This window comes from Colletotrichum gloeosporioides (genome assembly GCF_011800055.1).
Source record: "Colletotrichum gloeosporioides strain Lc1 chromosome Unknown consensus_67, whole genome shotgun sequence".
NCBI classification, from domain to species: Eukaryota; Fungi; Ascomycota; class Sordariomycetes; order Glomerellales; family Glomerellaceae; genus Colletotrichum; species Colletotrichum gloeosporioides.
In genome coordinates, this window is record NW_025544712.1 from 310,320 (window position 1) to 327,613 (window position 17,294).

The 17,294-nt window shown below is 55.4% G+C and overlaps 6 protein-coding genes across 6 annotated transcripts; 4 read left to right on the forward strand and 2 right to left on the reverse strand.

Moving 5' to 3' along the window:
- Positions 1-332: 332 nt before the first annotated feature.
- GCG54_00005486 (Alpha-ketoglutarate-dependent sulfonate dioxygenase) lies at positions 333-1,563 on the forward strand (the record flags this gene model as incomplete). Its single annotated transcript, XM_045405508.1, has 4 exons — positions 333-605; positions 676-750; positions 801-868; positions 924-1,563. 4 exons carry the CDS (start codon positions 333-335, stop codon positions 1,561-1,563), a joined length of 1,056 nt encoding a protein of 351 aa, XP_045260489.1.
- Positions 1,564-2,124: 561 nt separating this feature from the next.
- Positions 2,125-2,871, forward strand: GCG54_00005487 (Peroxiredoxin-1; the record flags this gene model as incomplete). Its single annotated transcript, XM_045405509.1, has 2 exons — positions 2,125-2,231; positions 2,331-2,871. 2 exons carry the CDS (start codon positions 2,125-2,127, stop codon positions 2,869-2,871), a joined length of 648 nt encoding a protein of 215 aa, XP_045260490.1.
- A 199-nt stretch (positions 2,872-3,070) lies between these two features.
- Positions 3,071-5,181, reverse strand: GCG54_00005488 (Protein-arginine deiminase type-1; the record flags this gene model as incomplete). The annotated part of the gene is made up of 2 exons (XM_045405510.1): positions 3,071-4,960; positions 5,023-5,181. 2 exons carry the CDS (start codon positions 5,179-5,181, stop codon positions 3,071-3,073), a joined length of 2,049 nt encoding a protein of 682 aa, XP_045260491.1.
- A 2,839-nt stretch (positions 5,182-8,020) lies between these two features.
- On the forward strand, positions 8,021-9,606 carry GCG54_00005489 (Juvenile hormone epoxide hydrolase 1; the record flags this gene model as incomplete). The annotated part of the gene is made up of 7 exons (XM_045405511.1): positions 8,021-8,238; positions 8,302-8,450; positions 8,505-8,786; positions 8,844-9,030; positions 9,083-9,203; positions 9,256-9,468; positions 9,526-9,606. 7 exons carry the CDS (start codon positions 8,021-8,023, stop codon positions 9,604-9,606), a joined length of 1,251 nt encoding a protein of 416 aa, XP_045260492.1.
- A 3,049-nt stretch (positions 9,607-12,655) lies between these two features.
- Positions 12,656-13,027, forward strand: GCG54_00005490 (uncharacterized protein; the record flags this gene model as incomplete). Its single annotated transcript, XM_045405512.1, has 1 exon — positions 12,656-13,027. One exon carries the CDS (start codon positions 12,656-12,658, stop codon positions 13,025-13,027), a length of 372 nt encoding a protein of 123 aa, XP_045260493.1.
- Positions 13,028-13,859: 832 nt separating this feature from the next.
- GCG54_00005491 (uncharacterized protein) lies at positions 13,860-15,639 on the reverse strand (the record flags this gene model as incomplete). The annotated part of the gene is given in 4 exon segments (XM_045405513.1): positions 13,860-14,886; positions 14,906-15,081; positions 15,104-15,270; positions 15,336-15,639. The coding sequence occupies 4 exon segments, from the start codon at positions 15,637-15,639 to the stop codon at positions 13,860-13,862; spliced, it is 1,674 nt and encodes a 557-aa protein (XP_045260494.1).
- Between the last annotated feature and the right edge of the window lie 1,655 nt (positions 15,640-17,294).

Consider the following 17,294-nt stretch of genomic DNA (forward strand, 5'->3'; position numbering starts at 1 on the left):
GGGAGGGCGACTAGCGATTCATGGATGTTCCTAGCTGCAGCGTACGATGTCGCCATCAGGACGGATGATGCCGTCAACGTCGGGGACCCGCCGAGTGTGCCACTCGAAGGAATTTCCAGGTGAGAATCGGTCGCTCTGGCATCCAAGGAGGAAAGATTGATCGGGTTGGCCCCGATAAAGGATGCTGAGAATATCGACTCTGTCACAGTCTAGTGACAACCGAAGATGGCAATACATATACTGCAAGACAGCGCCGGATAATGACGTGCTAGCATTACCAGCGCACAGCAACACCCCAACAAATTGTTCCTTCCAGGCCGAGTCAGCTCATCATGGCCTCCCAGCCACTTTACCCAGCTTACCTGCCCACCCGGCCCGATGGTTTCCAGCCGACCATTGACGTTCCATTCTTTGATGCAGACGAGCCCGGCGTGAGAGCAAAGAAGTCCAACAAGCTCTCCGTCTTCAAAGCTCAGGATGCGAAGGTGGAGAATATTACCCCACGGGTTGGGTCTGAGATCCGCGGGGTCCAGTTGAGCCAGCTGTCCGGCGCCGGCCTTGACGAGGTCGCGTTGCTTGCGGCCGAGAGGGGTGTACTCGTGTTTGTGAGTCAAGGCGACTTCCGAACTCAACTGTCTCATTGAGAGTGTTCCATCTAATGAGAAAATATGATAGAGAGATCAAGACTTTGCCGACGTGGGGTTCGACAGACAGAAGGAGATTGTCCGACACTATGGGCCACTTCATCAAGTGAGTGCTCAAGTGATGCGAGATAGCTCGTAAGTTGACCGTGACTGTAGCACCCGACGATGGGCTATCCAGAAGGCACAGGGCCGGAATTTCACGTCGTCTACGCAGATGAAAAGGCGTAAGTCCATCCCCTCAGAAAAATTTTCAGAACATTGTTGATTTCCATTCGACAGAGGCAACCTGCGAAACCTCCTCGGTCCACGCACGAGCTATGATCTTTGGCACGTGGACCAAACATTCACCCCAAATGTCCCGTCAACCACGTTCTTCTGGGTCCTGGAGTCTCCGGCTTCAGGCGGCGGTGACACGGCCTTCACCTCCTTGACCGCCGCCTACTCCGCTCTCTCCCCCGCATTCCGGCGGACCCTCCACCCCCTCCGGCTCTTCCACACCTCCGCGTCCGTGGGCGAGGTAGCCCGCGTCGGCACAGAGCGGGCTCTCAAAGAAGCAGTGTCTACTACACATCCTCTCGTGATCAAGCATCCGGTTACCGGTAAACCCAGCCTATTCGTCAATCCGACCATCGCGCGCAAGGTAGAGGGCTTCTTGCCGGAGGAGTCGGATGCACTGCTGGGATTCCTGCACAATCACATCCGCAGCTTGGACTTCAGCTGCAGGGTGCGATGGGAGAAGGGGACGGTTGTGGTGTGGGATCAACGGAGTGTGGCGCATACCGCCGTGCCGGATTTCCAGGACGGGGAGAGGCGGCACATGGTCCGCATCATCCCGTACGGGACGAGACCGGAACCGGCTTTCCCTGAAGAGCATGGACCGGCCCGGGAAGAAGATGGTAAGGCGAGAAGCTTTGATTAGGTTGGCTTTGACGATGAGCTATTGATTGCAACGTTCAACGGCCCGGTTCAGCAATTGACATTCTTGGAGATAACAAACTTAATTGTTTGGATGAATACCCTGTGCACTAAAGTATATGCATGTCCCTCGAAGCTCAATTGCGCCGCCAAAATTGTCAAGCAAGCCTCGCAAACCCGTCATTGGAGCATCCGTGTTGCCGTGGTCTGATTTCAACCTCTTCAGCTGGCAAACCCGCCCCCTTATCGGAAAAAGCAAACCTAATTAACGCGACAATGACGCGAGGCATTGAGCTCCAAGTCACGTCATCCCTGAATCGCGACACGCCAAAGGGGTAAATGGAGACAAGCAGTGGATACGGAATGGGTCCCGATTGCGAATGGTCGCACGGGCAACCCAAGATAAGAGAAAGCTTCCTGTAACAGATAATTGAATAGAATTTTCCTCCCCTGACGCGGTTGAAGCTTTCTTCCTTCACGATCATCAATCTCCTCCACATTTCACAGTTCCCCAACTTTCTCCCCACGATCTTCCCGTACACTAAAACCACCAACAACCGTCACAATGTCTACCGCTTTCGTCCAGCGCCCTGCTCCTGAGTTCAAGGCCACCACCCTCTTCCCCGGTGGTGAGTTCAAGGACGTCTCTCTGTCCGACTACCTCGGCCAGTGGTAAGTAGCTCTCCTGCAACCTTGCGAGACATTATGTCTCCCAGGGAGCGAACGAACCCCATGCCACAAAGACGAGATAACTAACACGCACCGTCACAGGGTCGTCCTCCTCTTCTACCCCCTCGACTTCACCTTCGTCTGCCCGACCGAGATCATCCAGTACAACGACGCGCTGCCCCGCTTCAAGGACATCAACACCACCGTCCTCGGCGTCTCGACCGACTCGCACTTCTCCCACCTCGCCTGGACCGAGCGCCCCCGCAAGCAGGGCGGCCTCGGCGACGACCTCCAGCTGCCCTTGGTCGCCGACAAGTCCCACAAGATCTCGCGCAGCTACGGCGTGCTGATCGAGGACGAGGGCGTCGCCCTGCGCGGCCTCTTCATCATCGACCCCAAGGGCGTTCTGCGCCAGATCACCGTCAACGACCTGCCCGTCGGCCGCAACGTCGAGGAGACCATCCGCCTCGTCGAGGCCTTCCAGTTCACCGACGAGCACGGCGAGGTCTGCCCCGCCGGCTGGCAGAACGGCAGCAAGGGCATGAAGGCCGACCCCAAGGGCAGCCTGGAGTACTTCGCGGCGCAGAACGGGGAGAACGGCCACGCCAACGGCAACGGCACCAAGAGACTTCGCGTTGATTGAGCTGGGAGGAGAAAGAGCGTGTTAGACTTGTATTATGAGTGTAAAGAATTAGAAGTATAAAAGTAGAACTAGAGGGGCGGCTTTAGATGCCAGGTAGAAGGCCTGGTAAATGCTCAGACGTCTAGACCTAGATCAATGCGAAAACAGGTGCGTTTGCACACTTTCCCACACAGGCATTGGCTGTATCAAGGATGGCTGTTTACTCCCACCACTTGACATCCGTCTCCCTCAGGGTATTGCTTCCGCAGTGAATCTCCCCAAGCCCAACATGGTGCGACAAAAAGTCATCCACAAACCCAACATCCATACCAGTCGCACCATACACCGCCCTTACTCTCTCTTCAAACAGATCCTTCCCGTCAACCACAGGTCCCCACGGCTTCGGGCTCAAGTAATGCTCTCCCAAGACAATTCCGTTGATCGCAGCAGGGCTGAAGCTCGCCACCAGAAACTCGTCCGCCATCACCGTGTCCGTGTGTGAAGGCAGTCCGTCGTCGGAGCGGCTGAAACCCCCCTGGCCCATGTTGAGATCCTTGAAGAGCACCGGGACCCGGACGACATGCTCTCTCGCAAGCGGGATCTCGGAAAGCAGCGTCTCGAGGTTGGCGTCGATGTGCTTCTGGGCGTAGGCATTCACCTGGTGGAACGTCTCGTTGGCGAGGATCTGGTCGATTGTCGTCGCCAACTCCTCTGCAGAAGTCGAGAACGCGTTGTCGAGGCTGCCGTTGAATGACACAGCCCGCACCCCGCCGTGGCCTGCGGTGGACGCGTTGCGCAGGATCTCGAGAGCAGAGACAGTATCAGCGATGCCGATGGTGAACCCGAGACCCGTAATGTTAGACGGCAGGAACTGCACGAACTCATCGACGTGCCCGATTAGCAGCCATCCGGTCTCAAGCATCAGCGGCTTCTGCAACCCCTGCCCATCGAGGAACTTCGTCATCGACTCCGCGGGCATCTTCTCAAAGTGCTTGCCCTGAATAATGCGCCCGACTGGGTACTTGATGCCGCTCTTGGACGTATACGGCGGGATGGTCTCGAGGTTACCAAACGAGTTGATCTCAAGATGTCCAAATCCCCGACGGCCCCCTTCAGGCTGAAATCCGCCCACGCCCTTACCCCTCAACTGCTCAAACACCTGACGACCGCCAGTCCGCGTCGACTGTGCGGACCTCAGGACGATGCGGATCGAGATAGGGCCGTTCGGGCCCGGCATGCTGGCGTACGCCGGCTCGATGAAGTCCTGCGCCCAGATGTCGCTGCTCTGGTTGAAAAGATAGAGCGGCGTCTGCAGACCGGCGGCTGCGCGCCCCGCGTCGAGCTGGCGGATGAACTCGAGCTGGACGGGGTCGGAGGCGTTGGCAGCGGTGCTGATGAGGTTGTCGACGCGCTGGAGGTGGTGGTGCGTGAGGACTGGTGCGACTTTGAGCTGGACGGCGTCAGAGAGGATCGTGGTGTTGACGTGGAGGTCGAAGTGGACCGTGACCTTCCCATCCCACTCTGAGGAGTCTGTGACGAATTCGCGGCCGTCGATGCCCAGAGAGATACCGTTCTTGAGTTGTGTGGCATTGAAGATGAATTCAGGGTCGACGAGCCTCCATGCGGCGGTTTCGCTGGCGCGGGTGGGAAAATCGTTCACGAATAGGCGCACCCTCTGTGCCGCAGCTTTGGGGGTAGCGTAAATATGGGCAAAGACATCATCCGAGACATCTACCGGGGCGGTCTTCAACGGCGCGACAAAGCCTGGCTCGAGGAGCAGATGGCCGGAGGCATCATTGCAGGAGGCGAGCTCATGGTTGCTCAGGGGGTTGCCTTGCAGATCGGTGTTTGCGCAACGGTGGAGGGAATCGCCGACATTCGGAAGGAAGATCGCTCCTCGTGCCGGGTTCCAGAAAGCCTTGTCAGCATCATCGGCTTCGTTGACGGCGCCGTCGCGGTTGGTGTCTGCCCGGATGACGGGCCGTTGGGCGGTAGCGGCTCCGAGATGGAGGGCGGCCAGTGCGATGGTCGCCAGGTTTGTCGGAAGAAGCATCTCGGATATCAGAGATATTGAAGACCAGTGTGGGAATGTGAGCTTGAGGGAGAGTGCCTGGTTTGTTCTCAGTCTTGCCGCGGAAGTTGACTATCTTTTATAGTGATTTCTCTGCTCACCAAGAACGCCATGAGCACCGCCATCACCAACCATACAGACCTTCCCTTGGACAAATGCTCATCGGTGCCCGCGGGCGACAGATCTAGGTGGACTTTACGGACTTCGCGATCCTCATCGTCTCCTTTGATTCGACATTGTTTCCTTGATGCGGTCGCCATGATTGCCGATCCTACCTCGTATGGTACCCTCCCCACCGGAATATTGATAACACTGCCGTTATCAAATAAATGTAGAAAAGAAATGGGAAACTGCGCATTCATGCTGGAGAAAACCTGCAGTCATTGAGGCTATCTCGACTCATAGATCGGGGCGCACTAAGCCAGATCGGGAAGATTTCGTGGCCAAGAGATTTGGGTGGGGTTCCCCGCTTGAATTGCTGCCCAGATCCTGGACTGGGTCAACACCCATCGAATTAAGCGGTCCTTGACGTGTTAGGCAGTTCTTCACACACAATAAGTGGATAACGGAAGACGGCCTTTGACCGAGTAAAGATTGGTTGAACGCTTTTGGCTGTTATCCATGTTCCATTCGGATCGGCAGTTGAGACCCCGTCAGACTACTGAAGGATAGCACGTGGTTCTGGCCATTCGCACAGGATTGAAAAGATTGAAAGGTCTATGTTAGCGTCTATAATTTGGTTGCACTAGAACTCTAGGCTATGAACCCTCTTCTCAGCCCAACTATCCTTCCCAATCTCCATGGGTCTTGACTTATCAGCTGGATGTAGATATACATGTGGTAAAATATTGCAGTGGCAAAATTGAGACAAAAGAAATACCATAGGCCGAATGTTTGCATTATTTTCCCGCATATTGGCGTTGGTTGGTTGAACTTTCTTGCTCTGCAACATCTCTACAGCGACGTCGTAAAGGCTTACCAGGTCGCAGCTTGAACGGCTGCAGATGCAGCATAGACCTGGCCGCAGGGGCGATGGAGTAGTAGGGCAGGTTACCAAGGAGGGAGAATCTCATTGTTCCTCCTCGTCGGGCTCGTGAATCGAGAGAAACATCGCAGGCCAGACGACCAAGAACTCGGGAACGATGAAGGAGAAGAGGCACGCCGCAGCACAGACTTTCGTCCACACAGGCGCCTCGGATCTGAGAATGTCGATGCTCGTGTAGATCACCGCAGTGGAGGGATAAACCCGGTCCGGAAGTTTGTTGGCCACGATCTTGACAGGATGTGGACGAATCCGTAGCCTAGCGTGGTGCTGACCGCCAAATCGCCAGGCTAGCAGAGCTGCTATAGCGCCTTGGAGGGATCTCCTAGAATAGAGAAAGCGGATGAAATGACCCATGATGTTGATCGCATCGAGAAGGCGGATAGCAGGAGATACGCGAAGAGGGAGGGCCACGTCGGTGTCGGTTTCGTATACCAGTCCAGATTGCTGGTTCATGGAACCAAGGGCAAAAGCAACCAGCACCCAAGTAATTTGTCCGGCGGAAACGATATCGGTTGTGTTTGCGGTATGGTCCATGATTGCGGTGAGAAAATCGTGGTGCAAGGAAGGTGAGAAAAAATAAGGTATGGTGCAATGAGTGTGAGGAAGAATAAGGTGCAATGAGCGTGAAAGAAGGAATGATGTGTTGGAAGGCTGGGTGTTGACTGAATGAATAGATGTCTGAATCCATCTGGTCGTCGTTGAATGATTCCCAACTTCTTATAAGATACCAAGCTTACTGAGACATTCGATCTGCTTGTCGCAGCATCGTGAAGAGGTAGCCGACAACGTCATAAGCACTGCAAGCTCAATCTCCGATGCATCGTCCTCGGACTTCACAAAGTCCTCATGCCAAAACTTCTTTTTTTTTCATGGTCTTCTTCCCGATTGCAGGGATTGAAGTTCAATGGTCTTCCAGTTGGGTGGCATCCGCATGAGAGTGTGAGAGCAGCGCAGTTCAGCCCCAGCAGCCACAGACACTAAGGTATGTTGATGGCCTGGCGCTTTGATTTCGCAGGGCTCTTCTCCAGGCTGGGAGTGCACCACAGATACCATGGCTCCGGGCTGTCATGCACATAGTTTCCAACGCCTAGCTGAAAGACGGCTGACTCCGGACATCCCCAGTGGAGGGCAAACGCGCTGTTCCCCTTGTTGCAGTGCCACTGCAGTAATGTAAGCCATATAGGACTCCGAAACATCGCTCCTCGATGCGGTTTTCCTGATTCTCAAGCATTTTGATGCAGCATTTGATTAATTCGCCATGTCCATTGGGAAGTAGGAGTAAAGACTCATCGCGGAGAAAGTGACGATGCATGTTGCGGACTGCACAGCCTCGCAGCCCTGGCTGAAGCAGCCTCTTTGAAGCAGCCTCACTGGAGGTTACCGGACATATGTCATCTGCGGATCATCTTCCATAAAGTTTGGTGCATATGTAAGCTCTATGGCGGTAGATACCTCCAAGCATTCTCAACTTCGCAGGCCATCCACTGCTAGTCGATATATTGCAATCAATAGGATATACATCCATTCCACCAAATTCAGATACATGATAATCCAACCCTGAGATGTTTAAACTCTCAAGTGCACAGAGGAATTCAGAAAGCATGAAAATTCAATATAAATCAATTGTTTCTTCACCTTTTCTTAAAAACAAATCTCATTTCCCCTCTCCCCGCATTGTGTGCTTGGTGTACTAAGTGTCCTCACCCCGAACATCACTCATCCCGCCATCTCGTAAGAGACATTTTCCTGCCGCCCTCAAACTTTCCAGCAAACGTCGATCAAGACAAGAGCCAATGAGAAGATGAGACTTTAGATGATCAGCGCTGCGTTGTACCTTTAAGCTTGCCTCCCTCCTGCCACCGCCCGCAAAACCAAAAGTCCCAATCCATGGCTTGGGATGATGTGTCAGCAAAGTCAACCGCGCCCTTGTTACAACCTCAATGACATCAACCTCACCCGTCCGTGAAACCACAAAAAAGCCCAAGATCCCGACCCAGACATTCCTCTCTCCGATATCAATCTTTTCTGCTACCATCTCATATACAGAAGCAATCATGTCCGACTACGCTCAACCCCCACACACCCCCACCCTCGACATCTCGCCCTTCAGCCTCGCCACGCCGCCGGAAGAGCTGCAAGAACTGCGCGACCTCGTGCGCCTGTCGAAGCTCGGGCCGAGAACGTACGAGAACTCGTCTGCGGGCGGGAAGTACGGCGTCGAGTACGCGTGGATGGCTGAGGCGAAGGACCGCTGGGCGGAGGGGTTTGACTGGTGAGTATCACCCCTTTGCGACTATCGCTTCGTTTGTGAAACATCGTCTAAGAGTGTGCGTAGGACGGCTGTTGAGGGTCGTGTGAACGAGTATCCCAACTTCAAGGCCAAAGTCGTCGACGACGACGGAGCTCCGTACTCGATCCACTTTATCGGCCTCTTTTCGCAAAAGAAGGATGCGATCCCGTTGATGTGCATCCACGGCTGGCCGGGTGAGTCAGATACTCACCATTTCACAGTTCGACATCTCAGCTAAGTATATGCAGGCAGCTTCCTTGAATTCATCGGCTTCCTCTCAGCCTTGAAAACCAAGTACACCCCCGACGACCTCCCCTACCACGTCATCGTCCCGTCCCTCCCAGGCTACGCTTTCTCCGACTCCCCGCCCGTCGACAGAGACTGGGTGCTGCAGGACTCTGCACGGCTGCTGCACAAGCTCATGGTCGGGCTGGGCTTTGAGGGCGGCTACGCCGTGCAAGGCGGCGACATCGGGAGCTACACGGCGCGGATCATGGCGCGCACGTATGACTCTTGCAAGGCGCTTCATCGTGAGAGATTTCCCCTACTCAACTGTGGTTGGTGATCATCAGCTGACGATGGTCTAGTGAACTTTTGCGCCATGACGTGTCCCGAGGAGGCAGCAGACACGCCGCTCGAAAAGTATGAGCGAGAAGCCCTTGAGAGGAGCGACAAGTTTGTCAAGTTTGGCACCGCGTATGTGATGGAGCATGCTACGAGGACAGCTACGATCGGCTTCGTGCTGTCGTCGAGTCCTCTGGCGCTGCTTGCCTGGTACTCTCACCCCCTTTTACGTCGATGGATTCGTTACTGATTAGCTGGGCAGGATTGGCGAGAAGTTCCTCACGTGGACGCACGAAACCCCCTCCATGGACGAGATTCTCGCCTCCGTCACGCTTTACTGGCTCACCCAGACCTTTCCCCGCGGTGTATACCCGTATCGACAGGTCCGTCATCCCCCAACATGGTCTTGTTTTCAGTGTGGCTGACCCGTAGCAGGAAGTCATTGACGACACGCACGGTTCGATGACCGACGCGGAGTGTCGGAGGGTGATCAAGGACGGCGCGAAGCGGTACATGTTCCACCCGGACCCGGAGTATCACTGCGAGAAGCCGATGGGGTATTCGTGGTTCCCGTACGAGATTGTGCCGGTGCCGAGGGCGTGGGCGGCGACGACGGGGAATCTGGTCTGGTACCGGCCGCATGAGAAGGTGCGTTTGTGCATGCCGTGTTTATGAACCTGTGCAATGGATTGCTAATTGGGACAGGGCGGGCATTTTGCTGCGTATGAGCAGCCAGAGGCTTTGCTGGGTGATGTCGAAGACTTCTTGAAGCAGGCCTGGGTTTAAACAGCCGGGAGGCGGATGTGAGGGCGGTGGATTTCCAGGGGGAGTTTTGTACTTGATGATGGAATATGCGTAGATAGTCACGTAGACAGGTAGACACTGAGCACCATGAATTATTGACGAGTCCTTCATGCAAAGGAGACCGGCCTCTCCTTCTGGAAGGTCGAGCAACGCAAGTCTTGGCATAAAATAAACCCAGGTATTCGGGAGCATCCACATGGTTGCGGCCCGACGTGAGGTGATGCGCTAAGCTGTGGATTGAAATCACGATGCGGTCACGGACCTTTGGTTTGCGGTAACGAAATGAGGGCATGGGGCGCGTGTGCAAGATCTATCTTTGTGCACTGGACCGATGATGATCAGCGTCGCCTGCTCGTGCCGTCCAGCGATCGCCTCAGCATGAGACCGTGAGAGTGATGATCGAATGGAGAGTCTGACGTCTGTTCATGCGGGCAGAGACATTTCTCCTACTTGACGAGCGGCAGACCGACGGCGGAAAAGGGTGATCAGACTGACATTCGTAAGCGGCATGCGTTCAAGCTTATTGAACAAGCAAACAAAGATGCTTGAAAATAGTACGAAAATTCGATAGCTTGTGCAGAGACCACGCGGTGGTTGACCCGACGGCAAACATTTAATGTCGGTTAATACCAAGTTTTCCCCGGCGTGGTTGACTCGGGGGTGATGGATGGGGCGGGGAGGTCGGGCGGGTGGCTCCAGGAAGAAACCCCTGCGAGCCCACAGGACGCAGTTCACTTCCCAGTGAGCCCACCGATGGCCGTGGCAGCGATGTAACGCCGAGTGCGAAGGTTCAGGAGGTTATCCGTAACCCTGAAGTGGCGGCGGGGCTTACACGAGATTTTCCCACAGTTTTTGCTGCCGGGGAATTGAGAAAGGACGGTTGATGTTGACGGTGGGAGGCGACACAACACGGGCTTGCGTCTTCTGGCATTTGCACTGTTTTGGAGACGGGAATGGACGGGGGCCCAGATCGGTCGTGGTGTGCAGAATGCAGACTGATGCAGGACTAAAAAAGATCGTGGGGCATTCCAGGCTTGATCGACGCGGAGGATGTTTGTGTCACCCGTTGAGTCGTGGATTGTGGTAGGCTGGAGGCGAGAATAAAGCATTGCAGTTGGAGACTTGTGCCAACGGGCCGAGACGGGCTGAGCCACAAAAGAAACGACAATGGCGTTTTGAACGGGCGAAGAAGAATCAATTCTGGGGCGCGACGGTTGAAGAAAACAAAGGGGACGAAACGTTGGTGAAGAAGCGGGAAAAAAGAAAGGAACAAACTCGACAAAGAGGAACCCAACGGTGGAAGGTGCAGCTGAAGCCTCAAGAGCACGCAACAACTGTTGGATAACGCCTGCCTCCCCTCGCGGAACTCGTGGGACAATGCAGCTAACGACTCGGTCGAGCCCACTCAAAGGGGAACAGCAGCCGGAGCAAAGGGCAGGAAGCAGCAGCCGTGTCCGGGGGGCGGACGGGGCCAGCAGGAAAGAGCACATGGCCGAGCAAGGAAGCCGTCCAATGCCGTGGGCGGGATTGCACGAGACCACTCCACACAATGCGGATACTTCGCAGGTAATGTGGATATGGGTGGAGATGCATTCGACGCCACGGCCCAAAGGGGAAACGATGGGCAGGGACTGACAGGGAAGGAACGAGGCATGAACCAGTCCGTCGGGGGACCGTCCCAAGCGTGCCTTCCATCCCAGACGAACCAATGGGCGGCTGTGGCGTCCCTCCAGAAGGTGGGAAAGAGCCATGCAGAGCCATGCGCCTGCAGCTGTCGACTGATCCAGAAACCCACCCACCTGTGGATGTGGACACTCAGTGTGCTGCGCTGATTTGGCTGTTGGTGCAGCAGGTGCAGGTGAGAGTCTCCATGTCACTTTGCTCCTTCCATTCCTTCCTACCTTACGACGGGAAGGAAGTACCTCAGGTGCGGTGTTGTTGCTCTTGCTGCTTCTGCCGCTGCTGCGGGAGCGAGTCGCCAACCTTGGAAACTGCAACACACTTCCACTTCCACTGCTCCTACCCTCCGGAGTGCCTTACGTTACCGCTGGCCGAATCCTTCTTTCTCGTCTTCTTCTTCCCTCCCCCTCCTTTTCTTTGCATCTGCATCTGCACCTGTCTGCACCTGCATCAACATCGTCCACCACTCACTCCCACCCAATCTTTTCCCGCTTCCCTTGTCATTCCTTGAAACCCCAACAGCCAAGCCGCCGTCAATCGTCCAGTCCACCCCGATTCAGTCGAGTCGAGTACAGATACGGATACCTCATACACACAGACACACACAGATAGAGTCCGAGTTCCAGCCACTCGCTGCAAATACCTCACTCACCCTACCCTCGCTCAATACCACCACCAACCACCAGTCCACCACCCACCTCACGGTACCGTACCTTACCTACGGATACCGCACCAAACCAAGCCAGACCAGGTCCAGATCCAGTCCCGGTCAAGTCCAGTCCGGCCCATTCGCTCGCTCGTTCTCTCTGTCTTTTAATACATTACCACCTCGAGGCCTCGAAACCCGGTGTTTCGATCTCCTCTCGTCCCCTCCCTCTCTCTCCCACTCTCGCACTGCCCGCCTGCAACACAGACATCACCGTCTGCCACCCGCATCGTCCGTTCTCTCTCTCGACGAGTCTGAGCACCCGCCCCAATCAATTCCCGACGCGGCATCCCAACGCAAACGAACCAGGAAAAAGGGGGAGACACCCTGACCGGCTACTTCGCATCCATCAGAGACATCTGTGTCACAACCTTGCGACAGTCATTCCACGCATTCCACCCGCCGCGATAAGCTTTTCGTCCGATCAATTCGCCCTTCCTACTTTACCTCCTGCATCTGCCACCGACCACAGACTCCGTCCCTCCACCTCTGTCATCTGTTGTACTACGCTGTCCTCACCACCACGCAATTGAGTTTGGACACTCCCGCCGTCAATCGCACCTTACCACCGCACGAACCTCAGGAAGGCACATTAATCCACCACAAACACCACTGTTGCAGTCGCGACAGCACAAATAATTCAGAATGGCTCCCGGCATCATCGAACGTATCCAGCAAAAGATCGAGCTCTTCCGTCTCGAGCAGCGCTACACTCGTCGCCGCCATCGTCGATCCACCTTCATGTCCAACGCTGTCTACGTCGATGGCGAGTACGTCTACCAGACCCCCAACTCCACTGGCTCCTCCTCGTCCGGCAGCACCAGCAGCAAGGGCGTCAACGCCCTCCACCACGCAGAGCCCATCTCTCCCACCGTCGCCCCGTCACAGACCGAGCCCAGCAAGAAGCGATTGAGCCGTTTCTCCTCCATGCCCGGCTTCGGCTCAGTCTCAAGCAAGCAGAGCCCAACCCAGGACTGGCGGACAAGCAACATTACTGTCGACGAGGTCAGGCGGTAGAAGTCCATTGCCGAAAAGCTTTGGACGAATGAACAATAAAAAAGGTGGACGATACTCGGGTCAGGACGGCGACCCATGACACGGCGACATGACAACACTCGGGGCTAGTCTTCGAGGTGCGACGACACATTGCTGAAAAGGCAATCGGCACATTGCTCTTACGACTTTCCTCGGTCACGTCTCTACAGCGGCGCATTGCAACTGCATTGGGGGTGCCTGTTCTTGATCTTATTTTTTTTTTGTTTGGGAAGACCTCAGTAGACCTCAGCGGTCGATGCTGCGTCGCATAACTGCACACGGCACCCCAAATCACCAGATGTCGCGACAACGACGACACTGGATCTTGCTTGTCTGGGTACACTACACCGACTTGTAATTTTGACTGTTGCTCGGGATACCCACCGGCATACCGGCGTTTAGCACGCATTTTTCTCTTGTACATATCCAAAGGATTATATGATAACTTCCACCATACTCTTGCTTGCCTCTCTTTTTCGTGATGATTGCTGACGTTAATTGCAAGGGCGCACAGGGGATGTGCAGGAATGAGATTGAAATTGCAAACGCTGAAGCCGTTCCGTGTCTCAGACTTTTGGAGCCGTGTCGGCAATGATCGGCCTTGCGTTTGCTCAGCCACGCCGCCCACGCGACGTGCGCGGCAGGCACCTTGAATGATCTTCCCGGATGCACCAGCGACACTTGGCAGTTTGACCTAATGTTTCCCGCAGGCGTGTGACCCATATAGACCCTTGCGGGGATGAGCCGTCCCAAGCTCCCGCCAGTGCTTGGGACGATGTTGGGTTAACCTTGGTATTCTTTGACAGAGTCTTGTTCACATCAAGAACAGGGGTGCCCCGTCGAAGAGGCCGTCCCACGATGTCAGCTCACGGCCGTTTCTATGCGCTTGGCTCAGCTTCTCCACGAGACGGGCACCGTCTATCATGCTGACCGTGCCCAGCTCTTCGCCGATGGACTGCATTCCCGAGCACAGGTACCCCGCGGCTTCGTCGTCGCGACGGACGAGCGCGGCTTGGATGCCGCCGACCACCATCGGCCAAATGACGAATTTGTGTAGCAAACCGGCGCTGGTTGCGGGAGGATCCGATTTGAGGTCTTGAGTTTGCCGCCGTTGGGCTCTTTGGTCGAATAGGATGCGGATTGAGCATATCAGCGCTTCATAAGCTGCCGACTCTCTAGAGACAAGGGATGACATTAGGTCTGGAGAGGATGCGAAAGCTCTCAGAGACGTCTCGCCCAGACCCGCCAGGCTATTGATGGCATACAAAACCGTGGCGTTCAAGAAAGCAGTCATCAGAGCTTTCCACGCTGTCCTCGTGTCGTCGTCTTCACTCAACCTGCCGGGCGCCAGCCAGACGGTGGCATTGGTCGCGACTTCAGCAGCCCAGGCATCGGGCGACGCAGCGTCGAGGAACTCCAGTACTGTCAACAGGCCTTGCGTGCGTGATTCCGCCGACGGGAGAAGAAGGTTCTCTGCGCGCAGCATGTTGATCTGGTTGATGGTCCTGGCCAGCCCATTCGGCATGAGCGTCCACGGGTTGGCCATATCAACCGTGCTCTCGTCAAATATCATCGCGTACGCTGCGTACCGCGAGAGAACTACCTTAGCTGAAGCCTCCGTCAGGCAGTTCGTCGACATGCCGAATATGTCCACGACGGCGACTTGTTGCAGGACGCGGCAGAGATCCGTACTCGCCTTAGCTAATACTTCCATGCCGCCCTGGACGGCTATCAAGCTCCATGCTCCGTGGATGTGAGCCTGCCACGGCGCGTATGCCGAGTACTGGATCTGTTTGCAGGTCAGCAAGACGACAGTGAAAAAGTACTTGAGGAACAAGAACCTGTGATGAGAGCATTAACATGATGCCAAGCAAAATCTCCGGCCCCGCCCCGGCGCCGTTCTGGTCGGACTGGTGCTTCCCGAGCTCCTCGCTAAGCGCCCTGATCGCGGCTGCTTGCGACGCAAAGTGCACACTCCTGAAATCTCCCGCGGCCATGAGCTCTGAAATAACAGTCCCATCCGTCGGGCGATGGGGCTGCTGCCGACCCGGGGCTAACCCGAGCCACACCCGCCGGCTCCCCGCTGACGAACCGATGCAGCGCCGCTATCGAAATGTACGATTTGCGCACGTACTCCGCCAACTCCCCAATCTCACTCGGCGAGATCTGGTACGGACTCCGCTCCGTCGCGTACGGCACCAAGTCCGGTGCCACATGCAGATTATCTGTGCAAACCCATCAGCTCCGTCCCGGCGGGATGTGATCAAGGTAGGTAGGGAGGGTTACCCACAATACTCAATCGCATCCGCCGCAATGCGCAACTCCACCTCGGACCGCACGCTCCGCGGCGCGCGGCACACGATGCCCATCACGCTCGCGCGCCCGAGGCCTGCCTTCTCGTGCGCGCCGTTCTCGCGCACGCGCACGATGCCGTGGGACGTGAGGAGGAGCGGGTTGCGCCAGGCGATGGGCCGGGTCGGGGCGTAGCCGGGGCAGGAGACGGACGCGAGGGCGCATTTGCGGCAGGAGGGGAGGGAGGAGTTGCAGCGCAGGCGGCGTTTGCGGCAGCGCCAGCATTGGGGGCCGAGACTCATGTTGTACGGGGAGGGTCGAACGCCACAGAAGGTGTAGTGAGAGGTGTGGTGAGAGGTGTGGCTGTGCGGTTGGAATGGGGATGAAACTTGGCTGGGCAGATGAAAGGATGAGATGGAAGGGAGAGGGAGGAGAAAGAGGATTGCGGACGGGGTTGAAGGCCGAGGGGCGGAGGGAGGTGGAGGAATCCCCTCTCATAGAGCTTATCGGCAGTCGAGGTGCGGGACGGCGATGTCGGCCCCCGATGGCCCGGGCGTGGGGGGCGGGGTGCCGGTTTCCGGAAGTTTAGCGACGACGTTCGGATGACGGGTTGTAACATCGGATTAGTGCAGACTGGACAGTAGTAGTATCTGATTTTAATGTTATGAAGGCACGTTGATTGAATAGGGTTCTGAACTACTTTGTATTGCAGTCTGACGACCATCAAAAAGGATGATCCATTTCCAATAATCTGGGTGAGACTGAAATACGGTGAAAGTCCGAATGGTTTCCTCCTAGTCTTTTTGGCCATAGGCCTAGTTAACAGGGAACTAGGTCTCGCTCTCGTGCTGCTTCTTCTCCCTCTTTCTCCTACAACATATCAGTCACTGACCAGCTTGTGGTGAAAGTGAGGTTGGATATACTCGCTGATCTTCTTTGCGCCGGCGGCACCAGCCATCGCGCCTCCGATGGTGCTCAGGCCGCCGGTCGTGGCGCCGATGATGCCGGCGCGGCTGGATTTGTCTTCTTGAGTTGGTTGAGGGGATTTGTGGGAGGTGGATCGGTAGTAGAGGTGGGTGAGAGGAGTAGGAAGAAGGTGTGGTGTCAGCAAGTTGAGCGATGGGCTGCAGTGGTGTTCAACATGTGTTCTTTTTGGAAGAGGGCTCGGGGAGGATAAACGCAGTGGAAACTTCTCGCAGAGAAATGTCAGGAATAGTTGGCCTGCTTGGGCAACCAACTACAAACCCAGAATAGACGCTCAACGTTGTTCTGGGGACCTTTCTTTCCAACACTTTGAGTTTGAAAAGTGGGAAGCCCATTAATGAAAACAAACAATATCACCATTTTAAAGTACTAACAAACCCCTTTCTCTGACTGTCCTAAAGTTTCACAACAACCTTTTACATTCTGCTCCCATCTCTTACATATGGTCTACTGCTTCGTACTGATTTTAGGAGGAGCCTGAAGTACTAGCTTTCCAGTCTCTCAGGTCCGCTTCTAGTTCCTTGCAATTCCTCTTGAGCCAGTCTAAAATCTGAGACCAATTATCGTCGGCTTCGCGTACCCGCTTCCTTGTAGTCCGAATAAGACGGTCACCTGCGTGGAAAGCTTGAGAAAGCCTCTTGACATCGACATCCCGGCGAATACCAAGGGCTTTGACAGCCTCCACATTACCAGCCCGTACAGCTTCGCATAGCGGAGTATCGCCATTATCTGCCTCATCTGGCCGGATCGAGGGTGCGCTCAACACCAATTGCATGAGGTCGTATCCAGCAAACTTTGCTAGCAAGTGTAATGGCGTTACGTCTTTATGAAGCGTGTTGAAATACTCGCCAGGGAGCTTGGATATAATGAGCCGGGCTATGTCGCTGTTCCCCCCGGCGTGTATCAATGCGGTTTTGCCTTGTACATCGCCCAGTGTGAGGTTAATTCTAGGGTGAGCCAGTAAAGACTGTAC